The sequence below is a fragment of the Cydia fagiglandana genome, chromosome 17 (genome assembly GCF_963556715.1).
Source record: "Cydia fagiglandana chromosome 17, ilCydFagi1.1, whole genome shotgun sequence".
NCBI classification, from domain to species: Eukaryota; Metazoa; Arthropoda; class Insecta; order Lepidoptera; family Tortricidae; genus Cydia; species Cydia fagiglandana.
The window spans coordinates 2,475,960-2,500,891 of record NC_085948.1 but is presented as its reverse complement, the minus strand read 5'-3'; the positions used below and the strand labels follow the sequence as shown (position 1 = coordinate 2,500,891).

The window sequence follows — 24,932 nt, the reverse complement described above, 5'->3', positions numbered from 1 at the left end:
ATCACCTATAGCGTGGTGGTGCATGTGCGGCTGCGGCGGCAGCAGCGCGGTGAACTTGCACAGCGTCAGCAGCAGCGTGTCCACGGTCAGCGTGGGCGGCACCGGCGGCAGGCTATCTGTCTCACTCTAACTGGCTTCGAACATCACCTATAGCGTGGTGGTGCATGTGCGGCTGCGGCGGCAGCAGCGCGGTGAACTTGCACAGCGTCAGCAGCAGCGTGTCCACGGTCAGCGTGGGCGGCACCGGCGGCAGGCTATCTGTCTCACTCTAACTGGCTTCGAACATCACCTATAGCGTGGTGGTGCATGTGCGGCTGCGGCGGCAGCAGCGCGGTGAACTTGCACAGCGTCAGCAGCAGCGTGTCCACGGTCAGCGTGGGCGGCACCGGCGGCAGGCTATCTGTCTCACTCTAACTGGCTTCGAACATCACCTATAGCGTGGTGGTGCATGTGCGGCTGCGGCGGCAGCAGCGCGGTGAACTTGCACAGCGTCAGCAGCAGCGTGTCCACGGTCAGCGTGGGCGGCACCGGCGGCAGGCTATCTGTCTCACTCTAACTGGCTTCGAACATCACCTATAGCGTGGTGGTGCATGTGCGGCTGCGGCGGCAGCAGCGCGGTGAACTTGCACAGCGTCAGCAGCAGCGTGTCCACGGTCAGCGTGGGCGGCACCGGCGGCAGGCTATCTGTCTCACTCTAACTGGCTTCGAACATCACCTATAGCGTGGTGGTGCATGTGCGGCTGCGGCGGCAGCAGCGCGGTGAACTTGCACAGCGTCAGCAGCAGCGTGTCCACGGTCAGCGTGGGCGGCACCGGCGGCAGGCTATCTGTCTCACTCTAACTGGCTTCGAACATCACCTATAGCGTGGTGGTGCATGTGCGGCTGCGGCGGCAGCAGCGCGGTGAACTTGCACAGCGTCAGCAGCAGCGTGTCCACGGTCAGCGTGGGCGGCACCGGCGGCAGGCTATCTGTCTCACTCTAACTGGCTTCGAACATCACCTATAGCGTGGTGGTGCATGTGCGGCTGCGGCGGCAGCAGCGCGGTGAACTTGCACAGCGTCAGCAGCAGCGTGTCCACGGTCAGCGTGGGCGGCACCGGCGGCAGGCTATCTGTCTCACTCTAACTGGCTTCGAACATCACCTATAGCGTGGTGGTGCATGTGCGGCTGCGGCGGCAGCAGCGCGGTGAACTTGCACAGCGTCAGCAGCAGCGTGTCCACGGTCAGCGTGGGCGGCACCGGCGGCAGGCTATCTGTCTCACTCTAACTGGCTTCGAACATCACCTATAGCGTGGTGGTGCATGTGCGGCTGCGGCGGCAGCAGCGCGGTGAACTTGCACAGCGTCAGCAGCAGCGTGTCCACGGTCAGCGTGGGCGGCACCGGCGGCAGGCTATCTGTCTCACTCTAACTGGCTTCGAACATCACCTATAGCGTGGTGGTGCATGTGCGGCTGCGGCGGCAGCAGCGCGGTGAACTTGCACAGCGTCAGCAGCAGCGTGTCCACGGTCAGCGTGGGCGGCACCGGCGGCAGGCTATCTGTCTCACTCTAACTGGCTTCGAACATCACCTATAGCGTGGTGGTGCATGTGCGGCTGCGGCGGCAGCAGCGCGGTGAACTTGCACAGCGTCAGCAGCAGCGTGTCCACGGTCAGCGTGGGCGGCACCGGCGGCAGGCTATCTGTCTCACTCTAACTGGCTTCGAACATCACCTATAGCGTGGTGGTGCATGTGCGGCTGCGGCGGCAGCAGCGCGGTGAACTTGCACAGCGTCAGCAGCAGCGTGTCCACGGTCAGCGTGGGCGGCACCGGCGGCAGGCTATCTGTCTCACTCTAACTGGCTTCGAACATCACCTATAGCGTGGTGGTGCATGTGCGGCTGCGGCGGCAGCAGCGCGGTGAACTTGCACAGCGTCAGCAGCAGCGTGTCCACGGTCAGCGTGGGCGGCACCGGCGGCAGGCTATCTGTCTCACTCTAACTGGCTTCGAACATCACCTATAGCGTGGTGGTGCATGTGCGGCTGCGGCGGCAGCAGCGCGGTGAACTTGCACAGCGTCAGCAGCAGCGTGTCCACGGTCAGCGTGGGCGGCACCGGCGGCAGCCGCGACAGCAGCGCGGCGCAGCGCTCGATGCCGCACAGCGCCAGTATGGCGGCGTTCTGCAGGTTGTTGGTTAGGATGTCGTCGGCGGTTGGGGGGGAGGAGCGCTCGAAGGCTGCCGAGAGCGCTGTTATCTGAAAACAAACTGACGGTTAGAACAGGGTATTTTTACAAGCTTTTATTTACTTTCACCTGAACGTTGTCTGTCGTGTGTAATCAAATCTTGCAAGTTAAATTTGATCCACTTCCCGGTTTCCGATTGAGCTGAAATTTTGCATACATACGTAAGTCGGGTGACAATGCAATATTATGGTGTCATCGAGCTGATCTGGTGATGGAGACCGGAGGTGGCCATAAGAACTCTGTGATAAAACAACGAAACCTCATTGTGTTTGGGGTTTTTAGAATTGTCTCGATGAGTATTAGTTGCCTGTGGAAAAAAAAGTACAGCCGGCGATAAAAGCTTGTACTAAAAATGAAATTTTTGCGGATATCTTATATTCACTTATATGTCATTCATATGTTCAGTTTATATGTACAGAGTGCGGGATGTGTTCACTGCCAAGAGCTCGGCCGTAGGGCGACATACAGAGTATGGGATGTGGACACAAACAAAAGTTACATTATATTAGACAGTGCACGCACCTGCGGCGGCGCGGCGACGGGCAGCAGGCGCGCGGTGTGGCCGGCGCGGTAGCGCGCGGCGGGCGTGTTGCCGCGCCGCTGCAGCACGCGCCACAGGTACGCGTCGCGGACCGGGCCTACGCGTTCCGCTGGCATTACCATCTCCTCGTTCCTGGTTAAATGATCACAACGTTAAGGAATAGTACATTATTGTCGAGGCTCGGAAGTAGCTACTTGCAGGCTGAGGATTCGTTTTAAACGGACGACCTTGGGAGTCCGTTTAATTGAATCCGAAGCCAGCAAGTGTAGCCTTCCAGCCGAGTCATATATAGTGCTTTTCTCAAAAATGGTGCAAGAAATATAAATATCATAGAAATATTTTACAAAAGCAACGTTCTTGCATATATATTTTGACAGAAAAAAGCCCTTGCCGCCTTTTTATTTTTTTAATAAAAAAATAGAAGTGTATTTTTCTGCCAAGTATACGCCAACCTATTTGAGACATCTAAATAGTCGCGGTACTAATCATCTATTTGGCTGTTTAATAGGCCTGTGCCTTCATTTGATATGGTCATTTCAACTTTTAAAAAGTTTGGAACTCGACAAATAATGGAATTTGTATGCAACATTGCAGTCCTAAAATCGAGACTGCAATGTTTTTAACTTTTTAATTTTTGACTGACCATAAACTACGCGCTTCGCGACCTATTTTTTAGACGGCAAAGTCGACTTTGCCGTCCATTTTTGAGAAAAAGGAATTATCTTAAGCGTCGGTTGCACCAAACCCTGTCACCATTAAAACGTTCACAAACTTTTGGAATTCCAGATTGGGAAACATTAATTTCGAACAAATTAAAAAATGTAATACTTTTCTTTTAGTTTTGCTGGAATCTCAAACTTATTCGAACTTTCAATTCGATTCGAGCCCTTTTTTTTTTATTGGACTTTTCTAAGTGGACTATTTTCTGATTGACGTGATTTACTGATTTAGCTGGTCTATGTTGAGCCAGGCGTGCCTCACTCCGCGATTTCGTCGCGTCGCTAAAAATACATGCGGCCACACCAATATTGGTGTCTAGCAGTAATAGTTGCCGCGCACCGCTACGGAACAGACGCCTGCTAGCGCTTGCGCCACCTTGCGGTCATATCTGTGGTAATAGACGCGTTTTATTAGAGAATGAACCTTCTATACCTATTCTAGTGTACTATTATTTATTCTGTTGAGCATGATGACGTAAGAGGATATACTCTATTACATTGACAATAACACATACTTGATGGAATAGAAGATGGCTTCCAGCATAGACTGATCAAAGTCCCCAGTACCATTACACCCTCGCAGGTTCTTAACAAAATCCTCAACAGTCATGGGTACGTTAAGTTTCTTAGCGTTGTGGTTGTGTTGGTCCATGTTGAGCATGATGACGTAAGCGGTTATAGACTCTATTACTTTAACAATAACACATACTTGATGGAATAGAAGATGGCTTCCAGCATAGACTGGTCGAAGTCCCCAGTACCGTTGCACCCTCGCAGGTTCTTGACGAAATCCTCAACAGTCATGGGCACGTTGAGTTTCTTAGCGTTGTGGTTGTGTTGGTCCATGTTGAGCATGATGACATAAGTGGTTATCGACTCTATTACTTAAACAATAACACATACTTGATGGAATAGAAGATGGCTTCCAGCATAGACTGGTCGAAGTCCCCAGTACCGTTGCACCCTCGCAGGTTCTTGACGAAATCCTCAACGGTCATGGGCACGTTGAGTTTCTTAGCGTTGTGGTTGTGTTGGTCCATGTTGAGCATGATGACGGCGTACGCCAGGCGAAACGCTGCGTCGGTGTTGGCGAATGGCTCGCCGTTCGTGGTCTGGGGAGAAAAACGAGATGTAGAAATCACGTCAACTTGTACAGTGCCATCTACCGACGAATTGCAATACTGACAAGCCAGTGTTCAGTGAAGCGCTCCATCACTAATAGGGCTGATTTAGACGGCGCGCGAATTCGCATGCGATTTTAGTTACATTGCGGACTGTGGATTAATCAAAACCCGCAATGGTATGAAACTTGCATGCAAGTTTTCGGATCGTCTAAATCGGGCTCAAGAATATGAGCGGAGGCTCCCCCCGCAGGTCTCTAAGTACAGCAATCAGATATATCGGAGCGGTCAAAGCGTTCACAAATATTTGACCACGCCTCTACTGTTAAGGCGTCAGAGTGCGTGTTTAGATATTGTGAACATCTTTGCTGCTCCGATATATCTGATAGCGACTGTACAGTCCAGAACGTCTGGTCGAAGCTGTCTTCAACGAGCCTTAGTAATCATACTAATGAACCACCAAGTCAGGCAAACTTAAACTCAAATACCTCACCTATAAGGTCTCTCTACTACTTATGTATTCAACCACGTCGACATACCGTTAGCGCGATGTAGAAACCGCATCAACCGACACTGCGCCATCTAGCGGTCAACTCACAACACTTCCATGCCATCGTTCAGCGAAGCGCTCCATAACCAGGAAGATCAGTGGCGCCTCCCCCGGCAGTCGGAAGGTCTCCAGGTAGAGTCGGAGCGCCTGGTCGATGCCAGCCTTAGTTATCAATTATCATGCTAATGAACCACCCAGTCAAACTATACTTCGTTTTTTTTAGCATTAGAAATTAGGTAAACAATCTTGATGTGTCTTTTAATTGAAAAACACATTTTAAAAATAAGTTACGGCAAATATGTAACAATTATGAATCTAATACGATCATTTATATCCTTCTGCTTTCATAAGTAATAGTTATGGAACTTATGGATTTTTAAAAAGCGTTTTTCAATTAAAAGACTTGTCAAGATCGCTTACCTTCTTTCAAGTTCTTTCTAATGCTAAAAAAAACGAACTATAACTTCAACTCAACTACTCCCATACATCACCCATGTCTAACTACTTATGGATTCCACGTCGACACACCGTTAGCGCGATGTACAAACCGCATCAACCGGCCGAGCGCCATCTAGCTATCGATTGCGTCAACTCACAACACTTACATGCCATCGTTCAGCGAAGCGCTCCATAACCAGGAAGATCAGCGGCGCCTCCCCCGGCAGTCGGAAGGTCTCCAGGTACAGCCGGAGCGCCTGGTCGATGCGGAGCCCGGCGTAGTCGAAGCTGCATGCGAAGGCCCCTAGGACACTGTAGCCGTCGTCTTCGTCGCGGGATGAACGCTTGCAAATGTATTCACCTTTAGAATAAAATAGTTAAATTACGCTTTTTATGCCACACTACTAATGGTGGTATTCAACCTGTCCAATTGTTTTGTCCAATGCCATTGCGTCTCACTCTTTCATTAAGCAAAATGTGAGACGCAACACACATTGGACAAAGAAATTGTATAGTTGGAATACCACCCTAATTCAACTAGCGATATTAATAATAAGTTTGGTAAGGTTACATTTCAAGTGTCTTTATTTACTGTGGTTTTGAGCACTAACAAATTTCAAAAGTATTGTTCCATCCGACAGAAGACAAACACCAACGGAGCGGCAGCTGACGTCCACGAGTGATCATAATACATAGCCTATTAGTGGTGACTGGATTGTCAAACATTTACGAGTATAAGCACTTGATAACTCAGTTACAGCACATTTTTAGGGTTCCGTACCCAAAGGGTAAAACGGGACCCTATTACTAAGACTTCGCTGTCCGTCCGTCCGTCCGTCTGTCACCAGGCTGTATCTCACGAACCGTGATAGCTAGACAGTTGAAATTTTCACAGATGATGAATTTCTATTGGCGCTATAACAACAAATACTAAAAACAGAATAAAATAAAGATTTAAATGGGGCTCCCATACAACAAACGTGATTTTTGACCAAAGTTAAGCAACGTCGGGAGTGGTCAGTACTTGGATGGGTGACCGTTTTTTTTGCTTTTTTTTGTTTTTTTTTTTTTGCATTATGGTACGGAACCCTTCGTGCGCGAGTCCGACTCGCACTTGCCCGGTTTTTTTTTCCTTACCAATCATTTTCTTATCCAAATCCGGGTTTTCTCTCAGGAAGAGCGCTACTTCTTCAGGATCCAGCGGCGTTTTCAGGACTCCGTGTTCTTGTAAGTACTCGATGCCTCGCTCTGGCTTCTGGTTGAAGAGTTCCGTGCCTTGCGTCACCCACTGGATAGAAAAAAAAACATTAATGGCGAGATATTTAAAGATTTTATATGGACCTCAAGAAAAAATTATATTAACCCATTAACCGCCAGAGTCTGATATATAAGACATTACATATCCAGCTCATTTCGTCACAGTCTGATAAATAAGACAAAGATCTGATTTGGTTTTTACAGCACATTTATAACTCCCGTAACTATGCCAACCTTACTCTGCGTGGTACAATTACTGTCGGTGGCGACACGAGCACGCTCGATCAAAAATTTCTGGCGGTTAAAAGGTTAAAAAATAGCAGTATCACCTTTTTCATGTTCCTTATATTGTCCAACTCAGCTTCTGAAGGCACTTCTGACACTATCTTATGCCGCCCGGTCCGCCCGCACCCGAAATACTGACTTATGTCATGTGTTATGTCGCTCACTGAGTCCTCCATACCGCCTAACTCTAGGCTGACGTGACCGCATTTCCTGTAAGATATAGTTATTTGTTATACAAGGGGGCAAAGTTGTTGTTTAACCGCTCGTGCTAATATTGATACCCGAGCAAGCGAAAGATTCCAAAATTGAACCACGAGCGTAGCGAATGGTTCGAAAAATGGAATCTTGAGCGTTGCGAGGATTTCAAAGCACGAGGGTTAAACAAAATTTGTTTTTCACCACACCAACCCGAAGCAAATATTAAATGTAAAATATCAAACAAAATCAAACCAAATCAAATCCAAATGAATGTTATTAAATATTTATCGTCCAAAATTATCATTTAATAGTCAATTTTACTAGCAAACATAAGAAAACAACTCAAAATTTGTATTTGATTACTTTGCCTCACATGTGAATAAAATGCAACTTTGCTATCAGTTTTTGAAGTGCAAAGTAAGCCTTTCCGTGTGGTGAAAAATAAATTATAGTTAGGGAGGCGAATAGGGGAATTTTTTGCAATACTCGAGCGTGGCAGTTTAAGATATGAGAGATACCTTAGACCTAATAGAACAACCTTGTAAAGTATTTAGCTCTATATGTAGTGACGCGCGCCTAGGATAGACGATCAGATTAGTAAAAAAAAATGGATAGTCTGAAATACTCGAGCGCGTCAGATTAAGATATTGGGGGTTGATTTTAGTGTTTAAAGACTAAATTTAACTAATCTGACGATAAGTCCTTGACGCCGCCGAGTTATAGGGTCGCGAACTTGTAAAAAAAAAACGTTAATCCGGTATTCTCGAGCGCGATTTTTTTATTTTTTATTTTGAAGAATATAATCTAAAACTTACTAAAAATACAAAATCTGCCGGTTTCCGCATGACCGGAAGTGTGGAGGAGCCATTTCGTCTTCCTAAGAACGCGTTGCGGCATATAAGTCGCGAACGATACATTTTACAAAAAAAAAAGTTTAAATAAACAAAAAAGGTAATTTTATTTTACACAAAAAAGGTCTCTTTACATTTTTGTCCAAAGTTAAAACTTTTTGACTTGAAGCATCATAAAATCGGTCAGATTAAGAGAACCCACCAACATTTTTGTCAGATTAAAAAAATATGCTTTTAGGATACCGAGATAAACCTCCCCTATGAAAATCTGACGCGCTCGAGTATTTCAAAAAAACTTTTTTTTTTTGCATTTTCAAAAATTCATCGTAACTTATCGTCACGCCGAAATCGTCAGTTTTTTTAAAGGAAGCTTCCTTGGGGCCTACTTAACACCCCTTCCGAAAATCTGACGCGCCCGAGTAAATTTTTTTTTTTTGCATTTTTGACTACTTTATATGCCTACCCCCACCACGCAAACCGGCAGATTAGTATACCGTTGTTATCAGAGGCACTCGGGGCATACGTAGTATGAATATCTGACGCGCTCGAGAATGCCCAAGTAACTGTTTTTTTTAACATTTTTGAAAAACCGTACACGCCAAACCCACCGCTAAAATGACTTTTGCCATACGAGCTTTTCTTTTCGAAATTATTTTATCTTTCGATTTTGATAGGTCTCGACGGCACCGTTGAATTACGCCATTTAGCTACCTCGCCTCCCTAACCATTACAGCCTGGCAAAAAAGAGTAGAAATTAAAAAGTTCGAACACTGTAGTGTCGTCCCGTTCTCTTATATAAATCGATTTGAAAGGGTATAGTCGCACCAATAAAAGTCTGCAGCGGAATTGATAGCCCATGCATTGTAAGTGTTATTTATACGTCATAATTTCATAAAAGTTTGACGTTTAAAATGACACTTGCACTACGTGGGCTATCAAAATCGCTGCAGACTTTTTACGGTATAACTATAACAATTTTAGCCTAAATTAAAGCAATTGCATAAGGAATTTTGGTGCTATACAAAACAATAAATACCAATACGTCGGAACGGGACAAACGATTATTATCGGCTTGTCAACTTTAGTAAACGTTTATGAATATGGGGGTAACTGTTTATCTCTATTTATTACTTGTGTATGTATGTATGTCACTTTATTGCCCATAAACAAGTTTACAGAAAACAGAAATAACACAGTAAAAAATGCAAATATAGGTACAAAGGCGAACGTATCCCTAATAGAGATCTCTTCCAGCTAACCTTTGAGAAAACGAGCGAGTGAAAATTTGTTCACAAAGCTAAAAACTATACCTCTCTTTTTCCTCCTCTTCAACCACAACTTCCGTCTCGCTCTCCTTCGGATTACTCATTTCAATGGCTTCTATTATAGTCATTAGCGCCTCCAATGACAACGTATGTATATTATAAGCTGTCGCCGATACAACGTTCTTCGATAACAATTTAGTCATTTCCTCAAACACATTCATACAGTATATATCGCAGTCGTAGTTCAAATATAACTCGTTACAAATCCCTGGTATTCTAAATATCTGTGCTAAGCTTTCTAGGGTTAGATGTTGTATTTCTTTGAGTTCGTAGTTCGCTTTAGAGACGTCCATTGAGACTATTTCTATGACTTTTTTGAAGAAGGCCTCCATTTGGAATTTTAAGTGGAACCGGAGGGCCTCGAAGAGTAGGAAGGTTATTTGAAGGTCCAAGGCGAATATGGATATCCGCTCTGTGCTCAGCAACTGTAAATAAGATTACAAAAATTTCATTTTTAGGGTTCCGTACCTCAAAAGGAAAAAACGAAACCCTTATAGGATCACTCGTGCGTCTGTCTGTCTGTCTGTCTGTCCGTCTGTCACAGCCGATTTTCTCCGGAACTACTGGACCAATTAAGTTGAAATTTGGTACACATATGTAAGTTTGTGACCCAAATACGGACATGAAACGTAAACAAATGAATTTTAAACATGGGGGCCACTTTCGGGGGGTAAAAGAGAAAATTAAAAAATAAAGTTTTTCAAACTACATCATGTTACATATCAAATGAAAGGGCTTATTGTAAGGATCTCAAATATATTTTTTTATAATTTTCGAAGAAACAGTTTAGAAGTAATTCAAGAGAATAGGCAAAAAATGACCATTCCCCCCCTTTATCTCCGAAACTACTGGGTCTAAAATTTTGAAAAAAAATGCATCAAATAGGTCTATACCTATAGATGACAGGAAAACCTATTAGAAATGTACAGTCAAGCGTGAATCGGACTTAATTACTTAGTTTTTAATCCGACCCCTACGGCTTTTTAAAGTATTTTCACTCACGTTTCACATAAAAAAATACATTTTTAAAAATTGTGTAATGTACGGAAACCTTGGAACGCGAGTCCGACTCGCACTTGGCCGGTTTTTTTTTGTTTATATTACATGTTTTTCTTGATATACCAACAAATAATCACAGAGATAAATTTACGGTGAGAACGGTTATTGAATTTAGAGTGTTGCGAAATATTTTATGATAGACCATGCTATTGAATAGATTGCTGAAAAAATACACGTGAGGTTATGTGGGGGAGGGGGGTAGCCAAAAACCTCACCAAATATCGCCAAGGGGGAGGGGGGCGTCAACAAGTAGCTGAAAACACCTCGCGTGATTTGTGCACTGAACTGTACTCGTAGTTTAATCCTCATTAAAGCGAGGAGAAAAAGTTAGTGCCCAAGAAAACAAAACAAACATTGAATGAGTGAAATATAGGGAAAAGTACGAAACATGATTTAACAGCATCTAATGAGAAAATTAAATTCCATAACAAATATAATTTTCGCTTTTTCACGAACATAGCGTTTATAGGATTTCCGTGATCAGTCATACTCAGTGCCGGATTTAGACATTTGCCGCCCGTAGGCTATGCCGATTTTGCCGCCCCTATTCGCCTCGCTTATAGGTTTTTTAAATCACTTTCCTATCAGAGGCGTTTAATTTTTTTGTACAACGCAACATAGCCATATTAAAATGCATATAAGGTGACGTCACTAATGTCACATTTTAGATACAGATTTATATGGGCCGTTTTTGTCACTCAATGACGATGCGACCTCGTTATATTTGCCTGATCTGGTGTTATGGTGGGTACGGCTGGTTTTTTGCCATTGAAAACAAGGTGAGGCATTACCAATGCCTAAGCATTGGCAGTCAGGCTGGATATCTTAGCTAAGGTGTTCGGTCGGGTCTGGCATCGAGTCTGCTCGAGGGACTATGCTATACAAATGGATCGCTAGCTTTTTGTCCGGTAGACGCATATCAGCCGTATAGTAGACGGAAGCTACTCCGATAGTGTGAACATTACCGCTGGCGTTTCACTAGGTTCTGTGCTATTAATGCAATCTGCATATAAATGATAATCATTGCTATGCAGATTGCAGAGTAGTAGGGATACGTATTACACAGGCCGTACTAATATCCCTCATTCTGTGGTGAAAAGCTTGTATCTGATATCGAGAGCTCTCTATCCATCCTGAGTTTCGGCATGGGATCGGAACAATTTAGTGAGATTCAATACCACGAATACACAAGAATCGACGATGATCCCAAAGTCACAATGTAGTCAGATGGTAGTCAGATAGGTCACAAAAAATGTAGTTAGTTAAATGAAAACGCGAGCGTAGCGAGCGCGAAAATTTTTCGAGAATATAGTAGGTAGGTACATTTTTAGGGTTCCGTACTTCAAAAGGAAAAAAACGGAACCCAGCATTATACTACCAGGACACAATAATCGACGACCATCCCAAACTTACAATGTGGTCAGATGGGTCATAAATAATATGTAGGTACTTAAATGAAAACGCGAGCGTAGCGAGCGCGAAATTTTTTCGAGAAAATAGTAGGTGCCTACCTTTTTAGTAGGGATGTACCGACTAGTCGCCGACTAGTCGGGAAAGCCGACTATCCGGCCACATTTGTAGTCGGCGATTAGTCGGCGACTAGTCGGCAAAATTGGCCGATTAGTCGGCACTTTATTAGTGAAAGAAAAACAGAAAAAAAAGAAATCAACAGTCAATATTTACCATATGTTTTATGTTTATTTTACTAAAATACCTATTCAGGGTGCAAACGAAAACTTTTGTTCATATAATGTCGTTATCGTATGTTGGTGGGCTGGTGTTTTCCTCTACAGGTCGATCTCAACTGATTCTCGTGTAATTTTATATGCAAGTTCGATAGTTATATTTTTTTTATTATTATTCAGTTTTCGTTTTTTTTAATGGTGGAGCCATGAGGAATTAATGTTAATGCAAAATTTAGAGACTTAGTCAGGGCAAGTTGCTCGGAAAGACGCTGACCACAGGGGATAGGTTCTTAACTGGCGACTACGTACGGGAAAGAGAGCCTTGGAAATACCTCCTACAAGCTGTACTGACGGTCTGCTCAGGATCGTAAAATAAAAGAACTAAAGACAGAAATTGAACGAGGATTCTTATCCTTAACCTGTAGAGCCAAGGACTTTGAACCTTTTAGCCAAGCTAAATTATGATGAATAGCGCGACCAAAGGAGCAAAACTATTGTTTTCACCTGAACTTATACGAAACTAATGATCTGGCCGACTAGCCGACTAGTCGGCCGACTAATCGGCCATTCGAGCGCCGATTAGTCGGCTAGTCGGCTAGTCGGCCAAATCAATAGTCGGTACATCACTACTTTTTAGGGTTCCGTACTTCAAAAGGAAAAAACGGAACCCATATAGGATCACTTTGTTGTCCGACTGGCCGTCTATCTCAATATAAAGGGTCTCGACACGACAGAGGGCGGCAAAATCGACAAATAATGCTTGTTATTTAAATTTTACAAATAATTTCTGGTCGACCCTATCTGAACGGCATGTACAATATTTTTTTGACCCAAATTTGCCGCCCCCTAAAATCTGCCGCCCTAGGCTTCAGCCTACTCAGCCTAGTGGTAAATCCGGCACTGGTCATACTTACACTAAGCAAGTTCCTACAGAGTGGATCCTTCACCAAGTACAAGAGCGAAGGGTACCGAGCCAACTGATCAGCGCCCACTTCTAGGGCGGTACCAGCCAAGCAGAGCCCGAGGTGTACCATACCAGATGTGTTCTGGGTGTCCAGAGGGTTGCACAGCGATATTATGAACCTGGGGAAGATAAAGTATGTCTTAATTATATTTTTTACAATTTTTAACTCCTTACATCGAACTAAGTACTATAGGCAGGACTTTGGGATTTAACCACAGGAGTCCCATGGACGCGTGGTAGGTGGTGGTGGTGGTGGTAGGACAGTGGGCTGATCATTAATAACACTTTTAACCGACTTCAATTCCAAGAAGAAGAAGGTTCTGTATTCGGTTGTAGAAATTTTTGATGTATGTTTACGATTATTAACTACTACGCACCTTTTTTTTTTTGGGAAATCCGTTATGGATACGGAGGTATCAGGGAACGCAGGGACAGCGCGGAGGTTATGTCGGACTTTCACCGACTAAAAACCTCCCAGTTGTCTTCCTCGGCGCGTTTCGGACGGCTCTGGGATCTCCAATGAACGCGCCAGTGCCGTCCTAGCGCTATGCCCCTTTGTGGGTCCCCTCTTTTTTCAGTCGCAGTCCCTAGCTGCGACCGTCTTCGACCCCGAGAACCCCTTTAGTCGCCTTTTACGACAGGCAGGGGATACGGTAGCCGTATTCTTACGATATAACACTTTAAACTCTCGCGTTTTGTACACATATTTAATTACACAAACGGGTCTACCGCGATATAATTTCATCCATTCATTTCATTTTTTTTATAATTTGTGGTCTTTCCGTGACCACAGCTGGTGCAACTCAGCTGAAACGTCGGAATTAAAGGTAAAAACAATGAAATTATATCGCGGTAGACCCGTTTGTGTAATTAAATACGTATTATTACGCCCGGGCTACAGGGCGTAGTACGCACCTAAAAACTTGGCAACCGCAGAGCCAATAAGGCTGTAAATCTAGAGCCTCATCTTGCTGAGTGAATAACTCTCTGCCGTATTCGAACTTCAAGATATTCACAAGAGACGACACGTACTAGATCCATTCTAAATACGTTATAGTTTAGATATCAACTAGTTCTCTTTTGCAGCGCAATTCGGGCAACCAATGTCACTTTTACGTTAGATAGAGTAAGATATCTATTAGATGTGAATTGGATCTCTAAGTCATATCCTGTGGAAATCGTTCAAGAGTATCTCCAGAATCGCGCAAATGTCAAATTTGACAGGTTAGATCTTAAACATATCGTTATCGTATCTTGGTGATGTCTAAAAGATATCTAATAGATGTCTATTTCGAAATCCGAATCGGGCCCATGTTTCTGCTACTATTACGTACCTAAAAACCTCTCGAACGCATGCTAGCCCATAAGGCTGCAGGTCTAGAGCCTCGTCTTGCTGTGTGAACCGTATGCCTCGGTGGTTGACGTATTCTTCCAGTTTCTCTGATTCTTCGGCTGGTTTAGATGGAGTTGTGCCGTCGGGGTCTGATTCTGGGGGAAGAACTGTAAAAAAATGGAGATTACATTCCACTACCTTCCGCTCCGGCTATCTAACCAGGTTGCGTAGCCAAGATGCCAATCGTTCGCTCCGTGGCGAACGATACGGTAGTCTCTCTCTATCACTCTTCCATATTAGTGTGACAGAGACATTGGCGTTTCCTTCGCTACGGAGCGTAATCGATTGGCATCTTGGCTAAGCACTCAGTTGATAGTACTGGCTTCCGCCCTTTAATTGGGTGGACAAAATAGGAATAAGAATACGACAATCAGTTATCAGTTCTGTTCCTGCTTTTCAATTCGTGCCTAATTGTCAATTATTCCTGAATATTGGATCCTTTGTATCTAAGCTAAGTTAAGCATTTTTAAAATGTGTGTGCTCAGTTTTGCATGAATAAAAAAAAACATTAAATGTAAACTATTTTCCGAACTATTGATGTCGTGTGGTATGAACCCCTTAACTCCCACCACTAACTAAAAAATCCTGGGAATAGGTATTTGAGTCATTTCAGAGTGCCGTTAATGTTATAAATAAAACAAATAATAAATAAATATTAAATATTATAGGACATTCTTACACAGATTGACTAAGTCCCACAGTAAGCTCAAGAAGCAAGAAGATACGCAAACGGAATCCCAGGAACACCAACTGGTTAGCATTCAAAAGTGACCTGGAGGTGGAACTGGGAGACCCTAAAGGCAAGTTAAACTCTATTATTGACATAGAACTTGAAACAGACAGAATAGCACAAGCTGTCTATACAGCTTGGACAAACAACTGCCCGGAAAAGAAAATCCTGGCGAAGAAGGTGCCCTGGTGGTGTTGCAGAATGGAGTTTTTATCCCAACATTAAAAAGTTTATGTCAATATTGTCAACTGTCTTCTTGGAAAATATATCTTTCATTTCCTACGTACATTTTGTATTTTAATTCTATTAATTTACTTATTTGGACCCCAAGGCACAGGTTTAACCTTTAACATGGTCCTATTGAGTCGGGAACCGTAAGTAAATAAAATTAAATGCGTAGAAGCGGATTCTAAGAAGCACGGAAAAAATTTTCATTCGTCTCGTCTGGAGTTGCCGATTTGAAGGTGCCGCCATTGTGCGGAGCCATCGCAGCGTTCAACGAGCCGCGAGCAAGCGTTCTATAAACGCACCAGCACCACTCACTGCGCAGCGATCTGCGCGCGTGGAACGGAATAAACAAGTAACGTTTTGTTTCAAATCTGTTTGACATTTGTTCTTTTCCAGATATTTTAGTGTTTGTGGTGGAAAAGTGTTTCTATCTTGTAATATAAGTTTAAAAGCTTGTAAAGTTAATTGGTTTTTGCCGGTTTTTATGTGCGTCTACGAAGTCGTTTTTGTGTTTTCCACATGCAAAGCATTGTGCGCAATTTAACATGGAAACTGCGATCATATATAACCATGGATACCGCCTTTAGGAACATTACCGTTCAAATTCTCGGGCCAAATTAGCACACATACACAATTACGCCTACATTCAAATAAGACGAAGCGTTTACAGAGACTGTAATCAAAGCTGGTAAACGAAATAATAGTCATCTTTATTACACTAATGGTACATAGCTAAGTGTAGATGAAATGCATATAATGTCAATAACTACCAATCAGCGACATTAATCCGCTAATAACCTTCTTGCTGTACGTACTGGCCGCTGAGAGTTCGCGGTCCATATTTGATTAGAATATGACTTGGACAGGGACAGGTTTATGCCATACATTGAAGAACCAGTCAAATAATTCACGTATAATAATTTAATGAAGATTAAAAGATAACTAGTTAAAATGTTGTTATGAAATGACAGACTAACTCAACATAAGTAAATATATCATTGTTGTATAAATGTATTCCGCTATAATAAGTATTTTGTATATTTTATTATCAATCTGTATGGCAGTGCGAATTCACGTTCAGGTATAGTCTGACCGTTTTTCTAAGATCAAGTACGCCATAGTAAATGTATGGCGAACTTGATCTTAGAAATCGGACTGGCTATACAGTCTGCAAAATTTACACGGGTACACGAATCGGGTCAAAAATATTTGAACAGGCGGAGTCACAATAAATCCCCACTTTCAGTTCAGAATATTTTATATGTATATAGCCGGTCAAGCAAGTTTGTCAGTAGAAAAAGGTGCAAAATTAAAATTTTGTATAGGACCACAGCCGTTCGCGCGCTTACTTTTTCAAAATTTGCCTCTCTTATAATATTTTAAACTTTCGCGTTTTGAACACATATTAACTCACATTATACGAAACGAAACTGATTTTACGTCGGTAAATCAAGGTAATTGAATATAATTCGCGTTAGACCCGTCTATAATGTGAGTTAATATGTTTGCCGCTCTTGTCTACTGACGGAAATGGCTTGAGAGAGAACCTACATATATGTGACAGTAGAGGGTGGATTCAAATGATCAACATTTTCCGATAATGTGTGTATTTGTTAAATTAATTCAGTGAAAGCATGATAGGAAAAGTGTATCTACATATAGGAGACCGGGTATGATTATCTCACGGGTTATATCTCATGAATAGAACATATTCTAGATATCTTGCCAGACATCCACTCAATTTCATGTCTCTCTAATTGGACAGCTTTTTTCCATAGTTCTCTGCGAATAGCATCTTGTGGGAATCTGAATGGAAAGTAATGTAAAATGACAATACCAAATTTGATTATTAATTTGAAATAACTAGGTAGTTTTTTTAGCTCCATCTCATGAAATAAAAAAGAAAAATACAAATCTGTAAGAAGGAATTTATTACTACATTTATAATTATATAGAAAATACCTAAACCAAACACAAGTTAATAAAATAGTCTACTTCATTTAGCATAACACCATCCCTATTATCCTCGCAATTTAAAAAGTCGTATGTTGTTATGAAAGTCGTATGCAGTTGTTACGTTTTAGCTTAGCACGGTAGTATTGAAAACAAATCGTCATGTTTTTTCCAAATTCTACTGCAGTTATCTGTTTACTACAAGTGAAAAGTGATTCCACTGTCCTAGGTATGAACTAAAATAACTTCTGCACCACTTCACGACACATGAATATATTTTTAATTACAATAAAACGTTGTTTTTATAAATCAATTTAGCCATTTGTCACTGACTGTCATCTCGGTCGTACTGAGATTGCCAATCGAGCAGTTTGTAAGTACCGCCTATCGCGGGGTAGTTTGTGTTGGGTCATAATTGAGCGGACAGAATACTTCCATGTATAGCATTTCGCTGCATGGAAAAGACAGAAGAAGAACGACGTCAATTAGTTGCGCGCAGAGGCACGAAAAAAGGTACTCTAACAAGATTAAAAAACAAAATGGAAGAATCGTACATAAACGATATAGAAATGCTAAAACTGATGGTAGAGAGGGCCCAGACGGCATTCCACGATTATGAAGATCTGTGCGAGAAAATAGGTGATGAGGAGGATCCCATTGCTGTCGAAACGACTTTTTATGAATGCGTCGCAGCAATGCGGCAGCGAATTGCGGATTTATCGGCACCTGTACCCACCCCTGCCGTTTTGCCGGCAGTGACGCCTAAAGTGTCGTCGAAAATAAAGTTACCGAACATACAAATACCATCATTCAATGGCAAGTATACAGAATACAGACCTTTCATAGAAATGTTTACTGCCCTTGTGCATAACAATGAAGGGTTCGACAATATACAAAAGTTTTTTTATCTGAGAAGCTTCCTAAAAGCTGAGGCATTTGATTTAATCAAAAACTTACCTGTCATCGGTCAAAGTTATTCCGAAGCTCTCAAAATTTTAGCTGATAGGTACGATAATAAATATAAAATCATCAATGAGCACATAAATGCTTTGTTTGAGTTGCCAATGCTAACTAAGTCAAGTCCTAGTGCTTTACGCTCATTGATTTCAATAACAAAACAGCATTTAGCTGCATTAAAAAACCTTGATGAGGCCATTGAAAAATGGGACAGCGTTCTCATTTGCCTATTAAATAAGAAACTAAACCCAGTTACTAACCGAGAGTATCATTTGCATAGGGATTCCTCAAAACAGCCAACCTTTAATGATTTTTTGAAATTTGTAGAAGGTCGGGCCCTTGCCCTAGAGAACAGTGAGGGACGGGGTGATACAGCAAGCTGTGCTGCTGGCAAGGTAGCTCCAGTGAAGATGGCATCATCATCATTTGTCACTACCAAAGCATCCCAAGGCTGTCTGTACTGTGGTAAGGAACACAAATTATATGCATGCCCTAAATTTGCTCTAGCTTCCATATCGGAACGACTAGATTTTGTTAAGGAAACAAAGCTTTGCAAGATTTGTCTTAACTTTCACCCAGGAAAGTGCAAGTTTCATTTTAAATGTAAGGAGTGCAAAGAATCCCACAACTCGCTGCTTCATGTGAATGAAGAGAAATCCTCATCGGTGTCATTGACTAACATTAATAACCAGACACTGGTGTTGTTGCCAACGGTTAAAGTTAAGGTAGTTTCTAAATGTGGCAAGGAGATCATAGTTAAAGCAATGCTTGACTGTGCGTCTCAGAACTCCTTTATTACAGCGAAGCTTGCAAAGCAACTAGGTTACCCACTCTTGCCATGTTCTACTACAGTAAACTGCAATACTAAACTCTACCTATGTAGATGACATCATTCATACAGAGGATAGTTTGGCAAAGATTGTTGACACTCAAACTCAATTGATAGAATTACTTGCTAAAGGTAGTTTTAAACTACATAAATGGGCAGCTAATGACTCTTCAATTTTGACAAATATTCCAGCAGAGCAGCAGGTTGTTGGAGAACTGGAACTGAATAAGGACATCAAAACTTTAGGTTTAAAGTTAGATATTGACTCTGATTCTTTTAAACTTTCATGTCCAGTGTCAAAAAATGTCCCTAAGACAAAAAGACAGATTTTAAGTTATATAAGCCAATTCTATGACCCTTTAGGTCTAGCGGGACCCGTTTTTGTCCAAGCTAAAATCATTATGCAAAAATTGGCTCAGGCTTGTACCGACTGGGACTCAGTGCCCTCGCCTATTTTACTAAAAGAATGGCTTGAATTTTACAATGATTTGCAGACAATGAAAGAAATTAAAATAAAACGAAATGTTACTGTTGATAACATTCAGTCTGCTCAATTAGTAGCATTTGGTGATGCCTCAATTTCTGCATATGGAGCAGCCATTTATTTAAGAGTCACTGACAAGCATGGCAAAGTATCGATGTCGCTTCTTTGTTCTAAGAGTCGCATTGCATCTAAAGACAAGAAGTTGACTGTGCCACGATTAGAATTAAATGCATCTCTTTTGATGGCAAAATTATGCTTTAGAGCATACAATACTTTAAGTAAAAAGATATCTATTGAAAGTGTGCATCTTTTCAGTGATTCTCAGGTTGTTTTGGCATGGCAAAAAACGGATCCAACAAAACTAAATGCTTATGTTGCTAATAGAGTCAAATTAATCAACGAATATACAAAGGGTTTTCAATGGTTGTATATAAAAACAGACCTCAATCCTTCTGATTGTTTGAGTCGAGGTGTAAAACCTAGTGAACTACAAAGTAACCAACTGTGGTGGTGTGGACCGACTAGCATGTCTGATCCAGAGTATAAATTTACCGATGATAGTAATAATGTACCTGACAACTTACCGGAGATCAAGCATGCTGATGGTTCCAAGCCGGTGTGTATGGCATCATATCAATCGGTTTCTCTTGCAAATGATTTGTTAGATAAGTTTTCTAACATTAATAAGGCAGTTAACGTGCTTGCCTACATACAAAGATTCTGTAAAAATGTAAGGCCGGGTTCACAAAAAATAAAGCTTAATTTTATTACTTTTAGCGAGGCAACCCAGGCATTGCATATGTTTATAAAGAATGAGCAGGAAAGGTTCTTTGATAAAGAGCTGGCCTCTTTGCGGGCAGGTAGGCAAGTTTCGTCGTATTTACTATCTGTCAACCCCTTCATTGATGCTAACGGTATTCTCAGAGTAGGTGGACGTTTGCAACACTCCTCCTTACCTTATAGCCATAAGCATCAGATAATCTTACCAAAAGAATCTAAGGTCACTTACCTTATTATTGAAAATGAACATTTAAAGCTTTTACACGCCAGTCAGAAAGAAGTACTTAGCAATTTAAGTCAACGCTATTATATAGTTAACGGTTTGAGATTGGTAAAAAAGTTTGTGAATAAATGTCTCACATGTTTTAGACTGAAAGGTGTAACAGCAAAACAGCTGATGGGTTCATTGCCCGCTGGTAGAGTCAGCATAGATCGAGTGTTTGCTAAGGTTGGTATAGACTTTGCGGGACCAATCCTGATAAAGCAGTCAAGAGTGAGAAGTGTTGTCACTACTAAAGGTTATATTGCTGTGTATGTGTGCTTTGTCACCAAAGCCATACATTTAGAGTTAGTGTCAGATCTCACCACTGATACATTCTTGGCTAGCTTCAAACGATTTATTGCTAGACGTAATGTTCCAACAGAGGTCTATTGTGATAATGCCGCTACTTTTAAGTCGGCTAGTACTCAGTTGTCTGAGTTATATAAATTGAATAATAATAAATGTCATCAAATTCAAGTTCAAAATGTAACTGCAAAATTGGGAACAACATTCCATTTCATACCGAGTTACTCTCCGGTGTTTGGTGGTCTATGGGAGGCCGCAGTAAAAAGTGTTAAATATCATTTGAAAAGAATGTTGGGCTCACATGTTTTAACATATGAATTGTTGTACACGGCACTTGTTCAAATTGAAAGCATTTTGAACTCGAGGCCTATAACGCCAATGTCATCAGACATTGAGGACCTCTCCTATTTAACGCCAGGGCACTTCTTAACTGGTGCGCCCTTAACTTGCTATCCTGAGCAGGATATCACAAACTTACCTGATAATAGATTGAAGTTTTGGAGGAAATGTACTGCTCTGCAGCAGCATTTTTGGCGATATTGGTCTAAACAATACCTTAATGTCTTACAGAACCGTCCTAAATGGAAGGCCGCCTTGCCTAATATTAAAGTAGGTGCTCTAGTTATCTTGCGTGAAATAGATACTCCGCCTATGACTTGGCCTATGGCTAGAGTTACCAAGGTTTTTCCAGGTCAGGATGGAAAGATAAGAGCCTTAGAAGTAAAAAAGGCTAATGGTAAAGTTCATACAACTTCTATTACTAAAGTGTGTATACTACCTTTAGATGAATAGGTAGTGTTTCAAAATGTTATTATATGATATTTTAATATTTTAGTTAAGTATTATGGCTAATATCCTACTGAATTGTACTGATACTTAATTTATAACTGTAAGTAGGTAGTCATTTACTATGTGTTGATGCTGGGTGCATCTAATGTATGAGATGTTTATTTAGTTATATGAAATGTGTCTTATCTTATGTTTGTTACATACTGTTTCATAACTACTTTCATAGCAATCTTGTAAACTTATTAAGTTATTAGTAAGAGTTATATTAATTTCAATTTCACAAACCTTAAAAGATTACAGTCCGCTCTAGATATTGAAGTATACAAGGGAGCTAATGTGAAATGTAGTTTAATATTTAATAAGGTATTAATTTGTACCTAGTTATGTTATTTTATGTTGGCGGAATATGTTGCAGAATGGAGTTTTTATCCCAACATTAAAAAGTTTATGTCAATATTGTCAACTGTCTTCTTGGAAAATATATCTTTCGTTTCCTACGTACATTTTGTATTTTAATTCTATTAATTTACTTATTTGGACCCCAAGGCCCAGGTTTAACCTTTAACATGGTCCTTCGAGCCGGATATGAACCAGCGACCTATGGATAACTGGAACTGAATAAGGACATCAAAACTTTAGGTTTAAAGTTAGATATTGACTCTGATTCTTTTAAACTTTCATGTCCAGTGTCAAAAAATGTCCCTAAGACAAAAAGACAGATTTTAAGTTACATAAGCCAATTCTATGACCCTTTAGGTCTAGCGGGACCCGTTTTTGTCCAAGCTAAAATCATTATGCAAAAATTGGCTCAGGCTTGTACCGACTGGGACTCAGTGCCCTCGCCTATTTTACTAAAAGAATGGCTTGAATTTTACAATGATTTGCAGACAATGAAAGAAATTAAAATAAAACGAAATGTTACTGTTGATAACATTCAGTCTGCTCAATTAGTAGCATTTGGTGATGCCTCAATTTCTGCATATGGAGCAGCCATTTATTTAAGAGTCACTGACAAGCATGGCAAAGTATCGATGTCGCTTCTTTGTTCTAAGAGTCGCATTGCATCTAAAGACAAGAAGTTGACTGTGCCACGATTAGGATTAAATGCATCTCTTTTGATGGCAAAATTATGCTTTAGAGCATACAATACTTTAAGTAAAAAGATATCTATTGAAAGTGTGCATCTTTTCAGTGATTCTCAGGTTGTTTTGGCATGGCAAAAAACGGATCCAACAAAACTAAATGCTTATGTTGCTAATAGAGTCAAATTAATCAACGAATATACAAAGGGTTTTCAATGGTTGTATATAAAAACAGACCTCAATCCTTCTGATTGTTTGAGTCGAGGTGTAAAACCTAGTGAACTACAAAGTAACCAACTGTGGTGGTGTGGACCGACTAGCATGTCTGATCCAGAGTATAAATTTACCGATGATAGTAATAATGTACCTGACAACTTACCGGAGATCAAGCATGCTGATGGTTCCAAGCCGGTGTGTATGGCATCATATCAATCGGTTTCTCTTGCAAATGATTTGTTAGATAAGTTTTCTAACATTAATAAGGCAGTTAACGTGCTTGCCTACATACAAAGATTCTGTAAAAATGTAAGGCCGGGTTCACAAAAAATAAAGCTTAATTTTATTACTTTTAGCGAGGCAACCCAGGCATTGCATATGTTTATAAAGAATGAGCAGGAAAGGTTCTTTGATAAAGAGCTGGCCTCTTTGCGGGCAGGTAGGCAAGTTTCGTCGTATTTACTATCTGTCAACCCCTTCATTGATGCTAACGGTATTCTCAGAGTAGGTGGACGTTTGCAACACTCCTCCTTACCTTATAGCCATAAGCATCAGATAATCTTACCAAAAGAATCTAAGGTCACTTACCTTATTATTGAAAATGAACATTTAAAGCTTTTACACGCCAGTCAGAAAGAAGTACTTAGCAATTTAAGTCAACGCTATTATATAGTTAACGGTTTGAGATTGGTAAAAAAGTTTGTGAATAAATGTCTCACATGTTTTAGACTGAAAGGTGAAACAGCAAAACAGCTGATGGGTTCATTGCCCGCTGGTAGAGTCAGCATAGATCGAGTGTTTGCTAAGGTTGGTATAGACTTTGCGGGACCAATCCTGATAAAGCAGTCAAGAGTGAGAAGTGTTGTCACTACTAAAGGTTATATTGCTGTGTATGTGTGCTTTGTCACCAAAGCCATACATTTAGAGTTAGTGTCAGATCTCACCACTGATACATTCTTGGCTAGCTTCAAACGATTTATTGCTAGACGTAATGTTCCAACAGAGGTCTATTGTGATAATGCCGCTACTTTTAAGTCGGCTAGTACTCAGTTGTCTGAGTTATATAAATTGAATAATAATAAATGTCATCAAATTCAAGTTCAAAATGTGACTGCAATATTGGGAACAACATTCCATTTCATACCGAGTTACTCTCCGGTGTTTGGTGGTCTATGGGAGGCCGCAGTAAAAAGTGTTAAATATCATTTGAAAAGAATGTTGGGCTCACATGTTTTAACATATGAATTGTTGTACACGGCACTTGTTCAAATTGAAAGCATTTTGAACTCGAGGCCTATAACGCCAATGTCATCAGACATTGAGGACCTCTCCTATTTAACGCCAGGGCACTTCTTAACTGGTGCGCCCTTAACTTGCTATCCTGAGCAGGATATCACAAACTTACCTGATAATAGATTGAAGTTTTGGAGGAAATGTACTGCTCTGCAGCAGCATTTTTGGCGATATTGGTCTAAACAATACCTTAATGTCTTACAGAACCGTCCTAAATGGAAGGCCGCCTTGCCTAATATTAAAGTAGGTGCTCTAGTTATCTTGCGTGAAATAGATACTCCGCCTATGACTTGGCCTATGGCTAGAGTTACCAAGGTTTTTCCAGGTCAGGATGGAAAGATAAGAGCCTTAGAAGTAAAAAAGGCTAATGGTAAAGTTCATACAACTTCTATTACTAAAGTGTGTATACTACCTTTA

The 24,932-nt window shown here is 41.5% G+C and overlaps 1 protein-coding gene across 1 annotated transcript in view; it reads right to left on the bottom strand.

Annotated features, from left to right (window-relative positions):
- Positions 1-24,932, bottom strand: part of LOC134672805 (Golgi-specific brefeldin A-resistance guanine nucleotide exchange factor 1) — a 70,191-nt gene that overhangs the window by 31,218 nt on the left and 14,041 nt on the right. The window contains exons 7-15 of the mRNA XM_063530765.1: positions 14,548-14,713; positions 13,164-13,332; positions 9,491-9,930; positions 7,176-7,341; positions 6,727-6,877; positions 5,757-5,950; positions 4,384-4,592; positions 2,743-2,893; positions 1,994-2,231 (exon numbers count right to left, since the gene is read on the bottom strand). Of these exons, the coding sequence (XP_063386835.1) occupies positions 1,994-2,231; positions 2,743-2,893; positions 4,384-4,592; positions 5,757-5,950; positions 6,727-6,877; positions 7,176-7,341; positions 9,491-9,930; positions 13,164-13,332; positions 14,548-14,713 (1,884 nt within the window). The remainder of the gene's footprint in view (positions 1-1,993; positions 2,232-2,742; positions 2,894-4,383; positions 4,593-5,756; positions 5,951-6,726; positions 6,878-7,175; positions 7,342-9,490; positions 9,931-13,163; positions 13,333-14,547; positions 14,714-24,932) is intronic.